The sequence below is a fragment of the Nicotiana tomentosiformis genome, chromosome 4, assembly GCF_000390325.3.
Source record: "Nicotiana tomentosiformis chromosome 4, ASM39032v3, whole genome shotgun sequence".
NCBI lineage: Eukaryota > Viridiplantae > Streptophyta > Magnoliopsida > Solanales > Solanaceae > Nicotiana > Nicotiana tomentosiformis.
This window is the reverse complement of record NC_090815.1, coordinates 7,669,878-7,688,867: the sequence shown is the minus strand read 5'-3', so window position 1 is coordinate 7,688,867 and position 18,990 is coordinate 7,669,878. Positions and strand designations below refer to the sequence as shown.

At 40.2% G+C, this 18,990-nt stretch overlaps 1 protein-coding gene across 1 annotated transcript; it reads left to right on the top strand.

Moving 5' to 3' along the window:
- Positions 1–992: 992 nt before the first annotated feature.
- LOC138909216 (uncharacterized) lies at positions 993–1,685 on the top strand. The gene has a single exon (XM_070200404.1). The coding sequence runs from the start codon at positions 993–995 to the stop codon at positions 1,683–1,685; it is 693 nt and encodes a 230-aa protein (XP_070056505.1).
- Positions 1,686–18,990: the final 17,305 nt, after the last annotated feature.

Here is an 18,990-nt window from a genome sequence, read left to right as displayed (position 1 = left end):
AGGCAGTGGTTTTTATTAGTCGAATACCGTATTCACATTAGATGCTCATGTACTCAGTGACACCGGATTTTAGGAGTGTTATATTTGAAATTGTGATATTTCTTCCGCTGAATTTAATTATTTTGTTTTCAAATTTAAAAGAAATGGTGGTTTATTGGGATTTTTGGCTTGGCTAGTATTGAGATAGGCGCCATCACGACATGTGATATTTTGGGTCGTGACAAGTTAGTATCAGAGCCAGGTTACATAGGTCTCATGAGTCATGAGCAGGTTTAGTATAGTCTTATGGATCGGTATGGAGACGTCTATACTTATCTTCGAGAGGCTGCCGGACCCTTAGAAGAAATTTCACTTTCTTGTATCCTATCATGCGAACTTGTTGATTACGAAAAACTAAGATTCTGTTATTCTATTCTCTCACAGATGGTAAGGAAACGTACTACCGGATCGGACGGTCAGCCACCAGTGCCACCAGGTAGGGCCACGAGATGCCAGAGCCGTGGTAGAGATTGTGGCAGAGGCCGGGGCTGAGGTAGAGGTCGAGGTGTAGCTCGTACCACAGTTGGACCAGCACCTGTAATACCACCAGTTGCTACAGCTCAGGAGCAGATTCCAGATATAGCTGAGCCGACAGAACCAGCACAAGCACCAGCTGTGCCTATTGAGATTCCATGCCTGCAGGAGACTTTGGCCCTATTGACAATTTGCACTAGTATTGCTTAGGTGGTTTCGGCTCAGGCCGCACCTGCCACTTCTCATGCTGGGGGAGGTACTCATTCCTCTGTTGTCCGTACTTCAGACCAGGTAGTACAAGGACTTCATATACCAGAGCACTACCAACCCAGCCGGTTGCAGTTGCTCAAGCCCTGGTAGCTCCTGTCATAGTAGATGATGAGAAAAGGAGACTTGAGAGATTTGAGAGGCTTCGACCTCCACCATTTGGCGGTACTGAGTCAGAGGATGCTCATGGTTTTCTGGAGAGGTGTCAACGGATGCTTCAGACAACGGGTATTCTGGAGACTAGTGGAGTCTCGTTCACTATTTTTCAATTTTTTGGGGCTGCCTTCAAACGGTGGGAAGCCTATGAGAGGCGCAGGCCGGTTGGTGCAGTACCACTTACATGGAAGGAGTTCTCCGTTCTCTTTTCTGAGAAGTTTATGCCACAGGCTCGCAGAGAGGAGCTGCGCAGACAGTTTCAGCAGTTACGTCAGGATGGCATGTCCACAACGCAGTACGAGTTGATATTTTCTGAGTTGGCTCATCATGCAATTTGGTTGGTTCCCACTGATAGGGAGAGGATTAAGAGGTTCATTGATGGCCTCACATATCAGTTGCGGTTGCTTATGACTAGGGAGAGGGTATATGGTGCCACTTTTAACGAGGTAGTTGACATTGCTCGACAGATAGAGGTGGTCCGTAGCCATGAGCGTAGTGACAGGGAGGCTAAGAGGCCCCGAGGTTCGGGCAGTGTTGGTGGGGTACCTTCTGGAGGGCAGTTCTACCACAACAAGGGTCGTCCAGTTCACTATGGTGCATCATCTAGCCATGGTTCATACAGTTCTCATCAGAGTCAGTCATCTCTCAGTACACTTCCAACCCCGAGTACGCTCTGTGCACCACCAGTTCTAGGATCATATGTACCAGGTCCTTCTGGTAGTTATTCTAGTTCCCGAGGTCTGCCTTAGAACTCGCCACCATTCTTCGAGATGGAGTGCTATGAGTATGGAGAGCTGGTCCATGTGAGGAAATATGGTCCCCTCTGTACGCGAGGTACAGTTCAGTAGAGGAGTCAGGCTACCATTTCTGCACCAGTTGCTCCACCACCCGCTTAGCCAGCTCAGGGTGGAGCTCAGTCAGCTAGGGGTTGCCCAAGAGGGAGAGGTCAATCCGGTGGCGGTCATGCCCGATTCTATGCTTTTCCTGACAGGTCAGATGTTATTGCCTCAGATGCAGTAATCACAGGTATTGTTTTAGTGTGCCACGGGGAAACTTCTATATTACTTGACCCTAGTTTCACTTATTCATATGTATCATCGTATTTTGCTGATTATCTGGATATGCCCTGTGAGTCCTTAGTTTCACCTGTTCATGTATCTACACCGATGGGAGATACTATAATTGTGTACCAGGTGTTTCGGTCGTGTGTGGGAATTATTGGGGGACGAGACCAGAGTTGGTCTTTTATTGCTTAGTTTGGTCAATTTAGATATTATCTGGGTATGGTGAGATATCATATGTTTTGTTATATGGCCTTGGGCTAAGTGGGGGAGTCCGCTATCTACGATTTGATTTCTCTTTATGAGTATATGAAATTGTGGGATGAGTGAGTTGTTAATTATGAATGATGTAGTCACACGGAGTATAAATTTGATAGGTGGTATTAAAGTAGAGTTATTTCTTTGAGTGTTGATGTGCTAATGGGGCACGTGTCTTTTGGCCCATTTGGGCGGTGTAATGTGGATTTGAACAAAGAGGGTGACTCTCGAGAAAGTTCTAATAGATTCAAGATTAATATGTAATAATTGAGAATTATTTTTTTGGTGAAGTTATTTATGGATAAAATCTGAGATTTAAGTCGGATGGTGTCGAGACTTGTGGCATTTTGCATATCAGTATGGATTTTTATTTCGGTATCAGGAAGGTGAATGAAACGGCCTTAGACTCAAATAAGGTATGTAATTTGCTGGTGACTCAGAGTTGATAATGGGATTCTTGTGCTTGTCACATGATGGCATAATAGGTGTGGTGTATTGTGCGGGATTAGGATTTACATGTACAAGGTGACAGTTCGGTCTTGAAGAGAAGGTAACGAATGTGGGACAGCATGGTCAGTTTCAGATATTTTGATGGCTGTTATAACTGCTCGGTAATCCCTGAGAAGGGTACGCATTTCGAAGGGCGCATTGTGTTCTGACTTTCGGATGCCAGCGGTATTGCGATACTCACCTAGTTAATAAACTACTGATATACGAGTTATTGATATGCGGCACGGAGGAATTAAGGGAATATTCCTAGTGGGATGATCGTGCATGAAGAATGTGATAGACATGCGAGTACTGGAGTTATGATCAGTTACGATGGTTCATGTGTACTTATTTGATTACTCTTGTATGCTATGCTTGAATTAAAGGCATGTGACCATGTCATGCAGATTATGTTATTGGCACGTGAGTTGTCCGTGCGGGTCCATATATTGATACTATAGCATGTGAGTTATCCGTGCAAGTGATGTTAATGTGAGCTCTAGAAGAGTTGGTTACTGTTATTAAATTTGTGTGTCTTGGTTCTACTATATAAAATGAGTTTATAGCATTACAGTTGTAGTGGTGCTTGTTGAACTTGCAATACAACTCTCTACTTTGAGACATCTTCAGTTTTGGGTACAAGGTTGCATAGTTGTGGATTAAGTTGTATTGGTGTAGTATGTAATGTGAGTATATCTAGGGTTATGGCTATGGCTTGATACAGATTGTTCAGACTTCTACAATGTGTGAGATTTAAATCTTGAAAAGAATTCTGGATGTTAGAAATTTGGCTCCAAGGTTTTTGGGCTAGGGTTAAATTAATGATTTTCAGTTAGGTTGTGTGGTCAGGCCTATATAGAATAGGGTGACGTGATATTAACCTCGGGTACATGCGTGGTAAGATAGAATAGTGATATGGTGCCTTGGAAACAACTCCTGGCATGTTCGAGGACGAACATATATTTAAGTGGGGGAGAATGTAATGACCCGGCCAGTCATTTTGAGTATTACAACCCCGTTCCCCCATTTACTGCTCAATTTATTCTTTACAGTTGTTTTATGACTTGTCGGGGTAGTTGGTTCGGGTCCAGAAGGAATTCGGAGTGAAATGAGACACTTAGTCTCATAATTGAAAATTTTAAGTTAGAAAAGTGACCGGATGTGGACTTATGTGTAAACTACCTCGGATTTGAATTTTGATGATTTCAATAGCTCTGTTTGGTGATTTTGTACTTAGGAGCATGTCCAGAAAATTATTTGGAGGTCCGAGGTGGAATTAGGCTTGGAATGCCTAAAGTTGAAATTTTGGGAAGTTTGACCGTGGGTTGACTTTTTGATATCGGGGTCGGAATCCAATTCTAAAAATTTGAATACCTCTGTTATGTCATTTATGACTTGTGTGCAAAATTTGAGGTCAATCGGACGTAATTTGATAGGTTCCGGAGTCATTTGTAGAAACTGAAAATTTCAAAGTTCATTAAGCTTGAATTAGGGTATGATTCGTGGTTTTAGCATTGTTTAAGGTGATTTGAGGGTTCAACTAAGTTCGTATGATATTTTAGGACTTGATGGTATGTTTGGTTGAGGTCCCGGGGGGCTCGGGTGTGTTCCGGGGGGTTAACAGATCATTTTTGGCCTTGGTGAGATTGCTGATATCTGCTGCTGCATTTTTTCTGATTTTCTCTTTCGCGTTCGCGAGTGGGCCCTCGCATTCACGAAGAGTGTTTTCTGAGTGTGAGGTTTTGTTCTTCGCTTTCGTGAAGGGGAGCATGCGAAGGTATGGTTTGTGTGTGCATCGCGAATGTATGAACGGTGTCGCGTTCACGAAGAGGAGTGGGGCTATTGGGGACCCCAGGTCCTTGTTCTACGCGTTTGCGAGGTGGTGGTCGCGTTCGCGAAGGTCTGAGCTGGTAAAGCTTCGCGTTCGCGAAGCCATGGTCATGTTCGCGAAGCCGTGGTCGCATTCGCGAAGCCACGGTCGCATTCGCGAAGGGTTAAATTTGTGGGCAATCGAGTTGTGCTTCGCGAACGCGAGGGACCTGTCGCGTTCGCGAAGAAGAGAGGTCTGGACAGAAAGTTTAAGTTTAGAAAATGGGAATTTTTAACGATTTGGAGCTCGGATTGAGGCGATTTTTGGGATATTTTCAGAGGAAACAACGGGTAAGTGTTCTTAACTCAATATTGGTTAAATTACCCGAATTCATGGTTGTTTTTATCATTTAATTGGTGAATTAAGTTGGAAAAGCCTGAAAACCCTCTTGGATAAATTTGAGGATTTGAGGGCCGAATTGTTATTAAAATTTAATAATTTTGGTATGGTTAGACTCGTGGTAGAATGGGGGTTCATATTTTGTAACTTTTGTCGAGTTCCGAGACGTGGGCCCCACGGGCGATATTTGAGCTAAAATTCAGATTTTTATGGAAAATTAGCATTTTCTTATGGAGTTAATTCCAATAAATTTTATTGACTTAATCGAATTATTTGTGGCTAGATTCGAGGCGTTTGGAGGCCAATTCACGTGGAAAAGACATTTCAGAATAAAGAATTACACGACTTGAGGTAAGTAACACTTCTAAACTTGGTTCTGAGGGTTTGAATCCACGATTTTTGGTATGATATAAATTGTTTGGAGGTGACACTCACGATAGGTGGCGAGCATGTGGACGTGCACCATATAAATTATGTCTTGAATAAATCCTTTGTAGTTGTAAGATTAATGAATCATGTTATTATCTGAACATTCTCCACGTGTTAGAGAAATTAAGTTGAGGCTCCTATTAAAGATCATGTTTAGGCTACGTGCCAATATTTTGGGACCCATCGGGTCGTGTTGCTGTTGAATTAATTGTTCAAAAATATACATTTCACACTCAGTAATATTTGTCCATTGTGAGGATATTTATGGGATTGAGTTGCGCGACGCAACAGACCATAATGGCTTTATACATTATTATTATATGGATCGGGGTTGCCCACGTGTAGCATGCCTTATAGGCTTTACTATTTTATGGATCGGGGCTGCCCGCCTGCAGCAGGCCTTATTGGCTTTATTATTATACGGATCGGGACCTCCCGCCTGCAGTAGGCCATAAAGGCTTTATATAACGCTTGGGTTGAAGGAGCCCCTACGAGAGTCTGCACACACACCCAGTGAGCGCAGTCGACTTATAGCGCTTGGGCTGAAGGAGCTCCTCTGAAGTGTGTACACCCCGCGTGAGCGTAGATGATTATATATATTAGGGATGGACTTCCGAGGGCATGGACTTGCCTTACTTATGATGATTATATATATATTCGGGATGAATTTCCCAGGGCATGGACTTGCGTTGCTTATTTATATTGTAATGAATTTATGTGGACATGGATCTTATCCGTATTATTTGCATTTGGAGATAAATTACACCAGGGCTGGATTGGCCTTATACGGTACTGAATGACTGACTGTCAGTCGATGTGTATATATATACGGGTTGGAACACCCCGGGGCTGGACTAGCCATAAAATGTACCGAGTGACCGAATAATTGGTGACCAGTATCTACAGGAGGTCTTGCTACAGAGATGTCATATTCCTCATATCATGCAGTATTGATCTATTTTACTTGTACTAAGTTTAGTTGTTGAACTTGAAAGCATGCCTACATTTCTGTACCATTATTTTTACTGGACTGTACCTGCGAAGCTCATCATTTCTTTCAGCCCAGAGGTTAGTCTTGTTACTTATTGAGTTAGTTGTACTCATACTACACTCTACACCTCGTGTGCAGATCCAAGTGCTTTCGGATACGGAGATTGTTAGATTTCAGAGTACTATCAGTCGGAGACTATCAAGGTAGCTGCTTGGCGTTTGTTGACTTTGTCTCTCTTTCCTTTAGTTATTGTACTGTTCTATACTTTCAGGCGGTAGTTTTTATCAGTCAAATATTGTATTCACATTAGATGCTCATGTACTCAGTGACACGGATTTTGGGAGTGTTATATTTGAAATTGTGAGATGTTTTCGCTGAATTTAATTATTTTGTTTTCAAATTTAAAAGAAATGGTGGTTTATTGGGATTTTTGGCTTGTTTAGTATTGAGATAGGCATCATCACGACATGTGAGATTTTGGGTCGTGACACTTAGCCATTTTCCTCTTTTTTCTTTTTCCGCCTCACTGCTTCTACGGCAAATCCTCAGGCTTCACCGGCATCGTCGGCACTCAATCCAAGCGGGCATCGTCAGTGGCGGCGGCGACAATCCAAGCGGGCATCGTCAGCACTCAGGCTGCTCTCTATCTCTAGTAAGTTTTCTTTTTCTTCCATCTCTCTAACTGATTTTAGAGATGCATTTTCCATGGTTGACTTTGGATTGTTAGCCGAGTTTCTGGGGCTGTTTTGGGGCCATTTCAGTCTACTTTTGTTGGTGGTTTGGGGTTGTTTTAAGGTGGAAGAGTGTAACGACCCGACCGGTCGTTTCGAGAGTTATAGCCTTGTTTTCCCATTTCTACTTCTTTTTGTGTTATTCAGCTATGTTATGTTATATCGAGTTAGTTGGTTCAGGACCAGAGTGGTTTCAGAGTGCATTGAGATACTTAGTCTCTTAAGTAGAAACTTCAGTTGGAAAAGTCAACCGGATATTGACCTATATGTAAACGATCTCGAATTTTAATTCTGATGGTTCCGTTAGCTCCGTTAGGTGATTTTGGACTAAGGAGTGCGTCCGGAATGTGATTTGGAGGTCAGTGGTAGAATTAGGCTTGAATTGGCAAAATTGAAAATTTGGCGATTTTGATCGACAGTGAAAATTTTGATATCGGGGTCGGAATAGAATTATAGAAGTTGGAGTAGGTTCGTAGTGTCATTTGTGATGTGTGTGCAAAATTTGAGGTCATTCGGAAGTGGTTTGGTTGGTTTCGGCATCGGTTGCCGAATTTAAAAATTTAGAAGTTCTTAGGCTTGAATCCGAGGGTAATTTGATAATTTGATGTTGTTTTGAGTGATTCAAAGGTTCAACTAAGTTGGTAGGTTGATAAATGACTTGTTGGCATTTTTGGTTGAGGTCCCGAGGTCCTCAGGGTGATTCCGGTGGTTAACGAATTTGTTGAAGTTGGAAAATACAGCTGAAGCTGCTGCTACTGCTATTTTCGCACCTGCGGAAGAAAGCCTCGCAGGTGCGAGGCCGTTGGTGCGCGTGGGGAGTGCGCATGTGTGAGCAACGCTGGGCTAGGAAGATTGCACAGGTGCGAGTTGGAAGTCGCATCTGCGAGCCCGCAGGTGCGAAACCTGGGACGCAAATGCGGAAAGGGGATGCTGGGCAGGCTTCGCAGAAGCGGAGGAAACGCGCAGATGCGCCTTTGCAGGTGCGACGATGTTGCCGCAGATGCTAAGCCTAGGCGCGTAAGTGAGTTGAGCAGGTGAGGCTCCTTGGACCGCAGGTGCAGTCGCGCGGGTGCGAGAAAATGGCCGCAGGTGCGAAAAACCTGGGCAGAAACCATAAATATAACCCTTCGCGATTTTGGTGCATTCTTTACCATTTTTATACGGGTTTTGGAGCTTTTGGGAGAGATTTGAAGAGGGGATCAAGGGGATTTCATGGGGGTAAGTTACTTGAGCCCTAATACTTGTATATATGGTGAATTTCCGTTGTTTAATCATGGTAATTAGTAAAAATGAGGGGTTAGGGCTTGGAATTTTTGGACAGTAATTTAAGGATTTGAAGGACCAAACGATGTCGGATTTTGATGAATTTGGTATGGTTAGACTCATGAGTGAATGCGCTTTCTACTTTTGTAAATTTTGTCAGATTTCGAGACGTGGGCCCGGGGGCCGGGTTTGAGCCAATTTCGAGTTTTGGTCTAATTTTGTAGCTTTTCTTGTGGAATTCATTCCATTAGCGCGTATTGATGGTATTGTACTGATTATGAATAGATTCAGAGCATTTGGAGGCTGGGTCCAGAGGCAAGAGCATTGCCGGTTAGATATTTGATTGGTTTGAGGTAAGCAACAATTGTAAATCTAGTCCCGAGGGTACGAAACCCCGGATTTTGTATCATTCTACTATTTTTAGTGATGCACATATTACGTGACGGGCGTGTGGGCGTGCACTGTTGGGAATTTGTGACTTGGTCCATCCCGTAGCAACTATAAAGTTGCATACTTTGTTGAAACCATATGATACTTATATGTTTTAGAAAGAATTTCTGTAAATTGGGTTGAATGCCATGTCGGGATCGGAATAGAATTATAGAAGTTGGAGTAGGTTCGTAGTGTCATTTGTGATAGGTGTGAAAAATTTGAGGTCATTCGGAAGTGGTTTGGTTGGTTTCGGCATCGGTTGTCGAATTTGAAAATTTAGAAGTTCTTAGGCTTGAATCCGAGGGTAATTTGATGATTTGATGTTGTTTTGAGTGATTCAAAGGTTCGACTAAGTTGGTATGTTGATAAATGACTTGTTGGCATTTTTGGTTGAGGTCCCGAGGTCCTCGGGGTGATTCCGGTGGTAAACGAATTTGTTGAAGTTGGAAAATGCAGCTGAAGCTGCTGCTACTGCTATTTTCGCACCTGCGGAAGAAAGCCTCACAGGTGCGAGGCCGTTGGTGCGCGTGTGGAGTGCGCATGTGTGAGCAACGCTGGGCTAGGCAGATTGCGCAGGTGCGAGTTGGAAGTCGCATCTGCAAGCCCGCAGGTGCGAAACCTGGGACGCAGATGCGGAAAAGGGGATGCTGGGCAGGCTTCGCAGAAGCGGAGGAAACGCGCAGATGCGCCTTCGCAGGTGCGACGATGTTGCCACAGATGCGAAGCCTGGGCGCGTAAGTGAGTTGAGCAGGTGAGGCTCCTTGGACCGCAGGTGCAGTCGCGCGGGTGCGAGAAAATGGTCGCAGGTGCGAAAAACCTGGGCAGAAACCATAAATAGAACCCTTCGCGATTTTGGTGCATTCTTTACCATTTTTATACGGGTTTTGGAGCTTTTGGGAGAGATTTGAAGAGGGGATCAAGGGGATTTCATGGGGGTAAGTTACTTGAGCCCTAATACTTGTATATATGGTGAATTTCCGTTGTTTAATCATGGTAATTAGTAAAAATGAGGGGTTAGGGCTTGGAATTTTTGGACAGTAATTTAAGGATTTGAAGGACCAAACAATGTCAGATTTTGATGAATTTGGTATGGTTAGACTCGTGAGTGAATGCGCTTTCTACTTTTGTAAATTTTGTCAGATTTCGAGACGTGGGCCCGGGGGCCGGGTTTGAGCCAATTTCGAGTTTTGGTCTAATTTTGTAGCTTTTCTTGTGGAATTCATTCCATTAGCGCGTATTGATGGTATTGTACTGATTATGAATAGATTCAGAGCATTTGGAGGCTAGGTCCAGAGGCAAGAGCATTGCCGGTTAGAGATTTGATTGGTTTGAGGTAAGCAACAATTGTAAATCTAGTCCCGAGGGTACGAAACCCCGAATTTTGTATCATTCTACTATTTTTAGTGATGCACATATTAGGTGACGGGCGTGTGGGCATGCACTGTTGGGAATTTGTGACTTGGTCCGTCCCGTAGCAACTGTAAAGTTGCATACTTTGTTGAAACCATATGATACTTATATGTTTTAGAAAGAATTTCTGTAAATTGGGTTGAATGCCATATTTGGGCCTTGCGCCAATGCTCTTTGGACCCTTAGGGGCTGTTTCTTACCATCCTTATTGTTTTCAATTGAAAATCTATACTCAGTCATGTTTATATTTGTTTACCGCATAACTCAGTTTTATGACTCTGTTTTGATGCATATAAATGTTTTGGGTTGAATGCCCTGTTTTACTGAAATGCCCTAGTGGCTTGAGAGGTTTATGACTGAGTGAGGCCGAGGGCCTGATTTGTGAGGATGAGTGTGGATAGGGGCTGCCCGCATGCAGCATACTTTATTATTATAGCACGTGAGTTGTCCGTGCAGATTATAGCGCTTGGGCTGAAGGAGCCCCTCCGGAGTCTGTACACACCCCCCAGTGAGCGGAGGTACCTACTAAGTGCGAATGCCGAGTGCCGAGTGCTGAGTGACTGGGAGGAATGAGTGATTGTGAGGTATGCCCGAGTGGCAAGAGTGATTGTGAGGTATGCCCGAGTGGCACGAGTTACTGTGAGGTTTGCCCGAGAGGCTGTATGTGAGTAATGTTTTGCCCGAGGGGCTGTTTATGATTTTATCATTTTTGCTCACCTTTGCATTGAGCCTTTATTTGAAAACTGTTGGAAAAATATCTTTAAATGCTTTTTACTAGAACTGGGTCTAAACGAGATGATTTGATTCAAACACTGATTTTTAAAGCATGTTGTACTTTACTGAGATTTCATGATATGAACGTTATATGCTTTATTGCTCGTCACTACTGCTGAGTCTTTATTTATTATTATTACTTACTGAGTTGGCGTACTCACGTTACTCCTTGCACCGTGTGTAGATTCAGGTGTAGCTGGACACGGTAGCGATTATTGAGTGTTCTGGTTGCAGAGTTTTTTGGAGATAGCAAGGTAGCTGTTTGGCGATCGCAACCCCTGCTCTTCTCTCTCCTATCTTCCTCTAGTTGTATTTAGCTATTTTTCAGGCTGAGTTAGCCTTGATATTGTTAAACAGATTGTAGTAGATGCTCATGACTAGTGACACCCCGATGTCGGGCTTTTCTTTTCCGCACTTCTGTTTTCTTTTATTTGAACTCCTTAAATGAAGGTTTTATGTTAAATAGTATTAAAATTATCTTTGAAATGAAAATATTGGTTTATTTGGAAATGAGTTGGCTTGCCTAGTTCTACAATAGGCGCCATCACGACAGATTAGGTTTTTGGATAGTGACAAAGAGAGCTTGTTTGGGGGGTGGTTTGAGGTCACTTTTGGGTGTTTTGAAGTTGTTTTTTCAGCTGTGTTTTGGGCATTTTTTTACTAATTTTTTTTTTATTTCTAACAGTAGTTTTAAAAGTTGATGCTTCCGTATTAGAGAAAAATGGAACCCTAGTTAGGCCTTTTATGGAGCCTCTGTTTAAAAGTTGATCTCTTTGTTGAGATTAGGCATATGTATGCACATATACGTGCTTTCTTGGCATGCTACTTTATGAGGGATAATTGTTAAAAAGGGATAACTGTTGTGATAATGTAGTAGGCAAAAAAGAAGGGTGGTCTTGCTCCAGAATTTCGTCTATTATGACAATGAAACAACTGCAAACTTTTCACTTTACATCAACTTTCTTGTCTCAATTATTTATTCTCCAAGCTCCTCATATCCTTTTTCCCTTTACTTTACAACCATGACATGATAAATCCCATCAACAGTCTTCTATTTAGCTTAGAATAACTATGTTTTTTCTGTGGTTCAATGTCTATGGAGACTGCTAAGAGGAGATTGGTAATTGTTTAAATATCGCAATCTTGATTTTTTCTAATATTACTTGAATTTATTAACTCTTTTTGTTTCATTTTCAAGAAGCTGCTCTTAAGTGACCCACAAGATTTGGAAGAAGACCCACACAAAAAGCAAAGTCGGGGAAGAAGCTTGGGTTGAGCCACAGGCTGAGGAGACTTATGTAAGATCAAGATTAACTTAAAATTTCTTTTATAATGATTGTTTATATACTAAATTTCACTTTTAATATAGAATCGGTATAAACAAGCATTGGAAGAGCTTGCTAGGAGTCAGCCGACCAAGGAGCAAGGCCAGCCAATCATGCCATCAGAGGAAGAAACTCTCCCATTTTGGTTGAACATGGTTGGAGGCGTGTATAAGGGTAGAGCATACGGCCTTTCCTCCGAGCGCAACTATCATCGCCTCGAGTGTGGACTGCAAGGTATATACTTTTTATGTTAATAAGCTCTTCTTTTTGTTAGCTGTGTTCCGGGGGATGTTTTTAGGGTCGCTTCATGCTACTTTTGTTGGTGGTTTGGGGTTATTTTAAGGTGGAAGAGAGCTGATTTCTGACTTCTGATTTGGCGACGTACTGATACGATTTTTTTCCTGAAAATAATATCCTATCAAGTGATTTTCTTCATAGTGATTCCATTTTCAAGTTTGCTATAATCAAATTTGAATTCTGGCATCTTTGTGTTGGAGCATCAATATAACTGTGTATTGTTTGGTAGTAGAAAAATTAAAATGTGCAATGTCAATAATAGTCTGCAAACTCTGTTTTGAATTGAAACCTACTTTTGATTGCTGAAAAGATTTTGATATGTTAGTTGTCTGCAGTATACCCCTCCTTGAACCTAGGTCCTAGATTTTACTCGCTAAGCATAGGAATTTAAGTCTCCTGATGTATTATATGAGAGATTTTAACTTTAATCAATGAGCTTGAAAAATAATGATTGCTAATAGACTCGAAATCTCCTGAATTTCAAAAGGAAATTAATCAGGTTTAGATATCATATGCTACCTTGGTCAGTGAATTTGCCATAGTCCGTTTTAGCTCTTTGCTAATATATAATATATACTAACCTTGGTAAGTGAATTTTCAATAATGTACATGTTCACAGTAGTCAGAAGTATTTGGAGTTCAAAATGATGTGGAAGAGCTTTTTAAATTAAAACCAGCTTTTGATTGCTGAAAAGATTTTGATATATTAGTTGTCCGCAGTATACCCATCCTTGTACCTAGGTCCTAGCTTTTACTCGCTAAGCATAGGATAAGTCCCCTGATGTATTATATGAGAGATTTTAACTTTAATCAATGAGCCTGATAAAGAATGATTTCTAATAGACTCGAAATCTCCTGAATTTCAAAAGGAAATTAATCAGGTTTACATATCATATGCTACCTTGGCCAGTGAATTTTCCATATTTCATTTTAGCTCTTTGCTAATATTTAATATATACTAACCTTGGTAAGTAAATTTGTAATAATGTACATGTTCACAGTAGTCAGAAGTATTTGGAGTTCAAAATGATGTGGACGAGCTTTTTGAATTGAAACCTGCTTTTGATTGCTGAAAAGATTTTGATATGTTAGTTGTCCGCAGTATACCCATCCTTGTACCTAGGTCCTAGCTTTTACTCGCTAAGCATAGGAATTTAAGTCCCCTGATGTATTATATGAGAGATTTTAACTTTAATCAATGAGCCTGATAAAGAATGATTTCTAATAGACTCGAAATCTCCTGGATTTCAAAAGGAAATTAATCAGGTTTACATATCATATGCTACCTTGGTCAGTGAATTTGCCATAGTCCATTTTAGCTCTTTGCTAATATATAATATATACTAACCTTGGTAAGTGAATTTGCAATAATGTAAATGTTCACAGTAGTCAGAAGTATTTGGAGTTCAAAATGATGTGGAAGAGCTTCATAATCAAAAACTTTAGGATTTCAAAAGGAAATGATTCAGCTATATAAGTCATCACCTATTATTTCCAAGAATCGTAAGCGTGTCAAAGGTAGTTTAAGTCATCACCTATTATTGCCAAGAATTCTTATGATTTGCAAAAGCAGTATTTGCTTGGCCTAGTCTCATTTAAGAAAGGAAATTTTATTCGAAATTGGGATCGACCAGGTAGTACATCTTATGATACAATTATTTGGTAAGTATTCTTTTTCTTTAGGGTTGCACTCTGTGTCTGGTTCAAGAGGTAAAATCTTTTAGCTCATTTCTAGACTTTCTAGGAAGGTAGCTAAGATATTATATAGTTGGAACTTGTGATTCATTTTCGAAAAAAATCCAAAATTTTATTCTAATGGTGCACTTCTTTTGGTGGTAGAGGCAAATTATGCAAGCAGAACAGATGATAAAAGAAAAGTGCAAAAGCTTAAAGAGTTTATTTGTTGGAGAACTTTTTCTGGTTACTTTTTATGCAGTTAGGTGCTGAATTATTCCATTCTAACTCTTCGTGTATTTTTTTTCACTTCTCTTTTGTGGATTACAAGGTATTGGAACATCCGCCACCGTGCAAAGTGAGGACCTTGAGGAGATGCGGCGAACGATTCAACAACTTTCTAGGAACTATGCAGATGAACGAGAAAAAAGAAAGCATGAAAAGAAGATTAGGACCGCACTTAGGAATGACATCGAGTCCCTCAAGGCTCAAGTGAACTACTTAATCGGTATGCCCCGCTCTCCGCCAAAAATCCACATTTGTGAAAAGGATGAAAGTGATGGAAATAATATAAATGATAAAGAAGATGAGGGGGAATCCGAAGATGAGTGATTTTATGTTTGGTGGGATTGTTGTTTAGTTGGATGTTGACTCTGAATATTATATTTTGAAGTTTGGTTGGATAGTTTTGATATTTGATGGGATAATTTGGATGTTTGGTATGTTTGGATAGTTTATAAAGTTTTATTATTGTTAATTCGTGTTTTATTATGGTTGCATTTCTTTTTTTATTATAATATTCCAGTTGGTAGGTGGTGCAACAAAAAATAAGCATTGTATGCCAAAAGTATACCAGATTTACCGAGGAACTTACCGACAGAGTCTATCGGGAAAAATATTTATTTGTTAATCCAGAATTTTTATAGTTACCGAGGGAGTTCGTCGGTATACTTAAGACAAATTTTCAAATTTTGTTGAACATATTGATGGATATCCATTGGAATATGAATTTTTTTATTTTTTTATTTTTTAAATTACTAAATTAAAATTCTAAATATACCGATGGTATCCGTCGGTAATATTAAATTATTATTTTTAATTTACCGACGGATATCCGTCGGTATTGATATTATCGATATTATATTATTTTATAATATACTGACGGATATCCGTCGCTAAGTAAATTATTTTGACCAAATAGTGTTAGAAATGTACCGATGGCTTTCTGATGGGGTCCATCGGTAATTATCGACGAATTTTGCCGGTCGCTTTTATCGAGAAAAGATTTACCTACGTACCACTTACCAACGGACTTCCTTCGGGAAAGCCTTGTTACCGAGGGACGTGCGTTGGTAAACAGATAATTTTTAGTAGTGTTTGAGCTTGACTTACTTCTTGGCAATGCACTCTCTGATGAAGTGATATCTTGTATCTATATGCTTGCTTCGATCATGATACACCGGATTCTTGGCGAGTACCTGTGCATATGTTTTATCAATACAAATCTCTGTAGCTTCAATTTGTGGCAAATTGAGCTCCTTCAATAATCTTCTTAGCCAAATAGAATGACAGGTACATGATGTTGCTGTTATATATTTGGCTTCACAAGTCGAGAGAGTAACTATGGACTGTTTCTTTGAATTCCAAGAAATAACAGAATCACAAAATGTGCTTTTTCTATCATCAATATCTCTCGCATAATCACTATCATAAAATCCCATAAGGTTGAAATCATTAGAAGAAGAATAAAATAACCCAAAGTCGATCGTACCTTTTAGGTAACGAAGAATTCTTCTAGTGACCTTCAAGTGAGTAGAGATAGGACCATCTATGAAGCGACTTACTACTCCAACCGCAAAGAGTATATCTGGCCTGGTACAAGTCAAGTACCTCAAACTTCGCACAAGACTTTTGAAAAATGTGGGATCCACTTTTTCTCCTTCATCAAACTTGAACAATTTTGTCCCTCTCCATCGGTGTGTTCACCGAGTTGCAATCGAGTATGTTGAACTTCTTAAATATTCCTTTTGTATAGCTTTTTTGAGAGACAAAAATTCTATCCTCCATCTGCCTCACTTCTAGGCCCAAGTAGTATGACATGAGCCCTACGTCTGTTATCTCGAACTCACGAGACATATCTTTCTTAAAAGCTTCAAACAAACTTGGATTATTACGCGTGAAAATAAGACCATCAAAATAAAGACAAACAAGTAAGATATCTCCATTAGTATGAACTTTAAGGTAAAGAGCATATTCACGGAGACAACGAGTAAACCCATTGTCTTGAAAGTACTTGTTGATGCAACTATTCCATGCTCATGGGGCTTACTTTAATCCATATAAAGCTTTCTTCAACTGCAACACTTTATCTTCATGATTTTTTTACCACAAATCCCAATGGTTATTCAACATAGACTTTTTCTTCAAGATAGTCTCAAAAAAGCTGACTTGACATCTAGTTGATGGATCTTCCACTTCATTTGCGCCGCCAAAGAGATCAGGAAACGAATCGTCTCCATGCGGGCAACAGGTGCATAGACTTCTTCATAGTCAATGCATTGCCTTTGCTTGTAGCCTTTAGCCGCAAGCCGTGCCTTGTATCTCTCCATATCTCCACCAGCATTTTTCTTTGCCTTGTATACCCATTTAACTCCAATTGCTCGATGACCCTTGGGAAGTGTTGTTAACTCCCAAGTGTTGTTATTCTCTATTTACTCGATCCCCTCATGCATGGCTTGTCTCCGCCTTTTGTATTCAACAGCAGGGGCGGATGTAGTGTACTAGCTACGGGTTCAACTGAACCCATAACTTTTGACGCGGAGTAAAAATTTGTATGTAAAAATTTATTAAAATTATAAAAATAGTAGATATGAACCCATAACTTTAAAAATATAATGGGTTCAATATTAAAAATCTTAAAATTGAACCCATAGGGTTTAAATCCTGGATCTGCCTCTGTTCAACAGCTTCATAAAAGTTCATTGGTTCACTATCACCAAAGAGACTATAAAAAATCCAAATTAGTAACTTCTTTTGTGTCCTCATAGAGCTCTTAAATACTCCTTGTACTTTGCGGTTGTTCATTTGAAATTTCTTGAGAATAGGGAGATGCAGAATTTGTTGGATAAGGAGGTGGAGTTGTGTCATGCACAGGTTCCACGATCCCTAGTTATTCTTCATCACCAAAGTATGGAAGAAAATCATATGAAATTTCTTCCTGGGCTTCCCAGTTCCATGCCAATTCTTCATCAAATTCAATATCGCGACTTACCATCACTTTACCGCTGCTTGGGTTGTATAACTTGTAGCTTTTTGAACTCGTATCATAGCCAACAAACATATGCTTAATACATCGAACGTCAAGATTCGCTCTCCCTTGATGTGGCACATGAGCATAGTCTATGCTCCCAAAGATTCTCAAGTGCTTGACACTTGGCTTTCTTCCACTTCATGCTTCTTGAGGGGTTTGATCTCTAACATTCTTTGTTGGAGACCTGTTTGTTTAAATAAATTGCAGAAGATACAGCTTCTGCCCAAAATTCCATGGGCATATTTTTAGCTTTTAACATACATCTAGCCATATTAAGAATCGTTCGATTCTTTCTCTCTACAACTCTATTTTGTTGGGGTGAATAAGGTATCGTTAGAGGGAGATGAATTCCATGAGATTGACAAAAGTCATTAAATTCTTATGAAGTGAATTCGCCTCCTCTATCAGACCTTAAAGCTTTTATTTCATAGCCACTTTCTTTTTCTACAAGTACTTTAAAATTTTTAAAAGCATCAAAAAATTCAGATTTTTGGTTCAAGAAATAAACCCAAGTCTTTCTAATAAAGTCTACAATGAAGAGTAGAAAATATTTACTTTTATCAAAGGAAGGTGGATTGATTGGCCCACACACATCAGTGTGAACAAGCTGTAGCGATTTGGTTGATCTTGACATGAACTCCTTTGGAAAACTCCTCCTTGCATGTTTTCCAAGAAGACAAGATTCACACAATTGATTGGTATGGTTGATTGATGGTATCCCATGCACCGTGTTCTTTTCTCCCGTTGATTTGAGCGCTTCAAAATTCAAGTGCCCAAATCGCATGTGCCAACACCATGATTCATCTTGCACATTAGCCTTCAAACACTTTGCATAAATTGTCTTAAGATTTAGATAAAATAATCTATTATTTGCCATATGCGCTTTAGCAATTAGAATTCCACTTGAATCTCTAAGCCAAAGATGCATATTTTTCATGTGGATGTCATATTCCTTTTTAAGAAGTTGGCCCAAACTCAAAATATTACTTTTTAATTTTGGCACATAATAAACATCTTGAATTAGCTTGTGACTACCATCTTTACAGAAGATCAAAATCGTACCTATCCCCTCGATTTGAATCTTTGAGGTATCTCCAAAGGACACATTAGCTCTCACCGTTTTATTGATCTGCACAAACTTCTCTTAGCATCCACACATATGATTGCTTGCTCCATTGTCCAAATACCACGAGCTGCAATCATCCATGTCTTCTTCCTTGAGTGCCATCAATAACGTTGACTCATATTTTTCTTTCTTTTCGTCAACAAGGTTAGCTTTTTCTTCAATATTGCTACGACATTCCCAAGAGTAATGACCAAATTTATGAAAATTATAACACTCAATTTTTGATTTGTCATACCTTTGTCCATTATTTTCTTGGTAGTAGCCACATCTTCTTC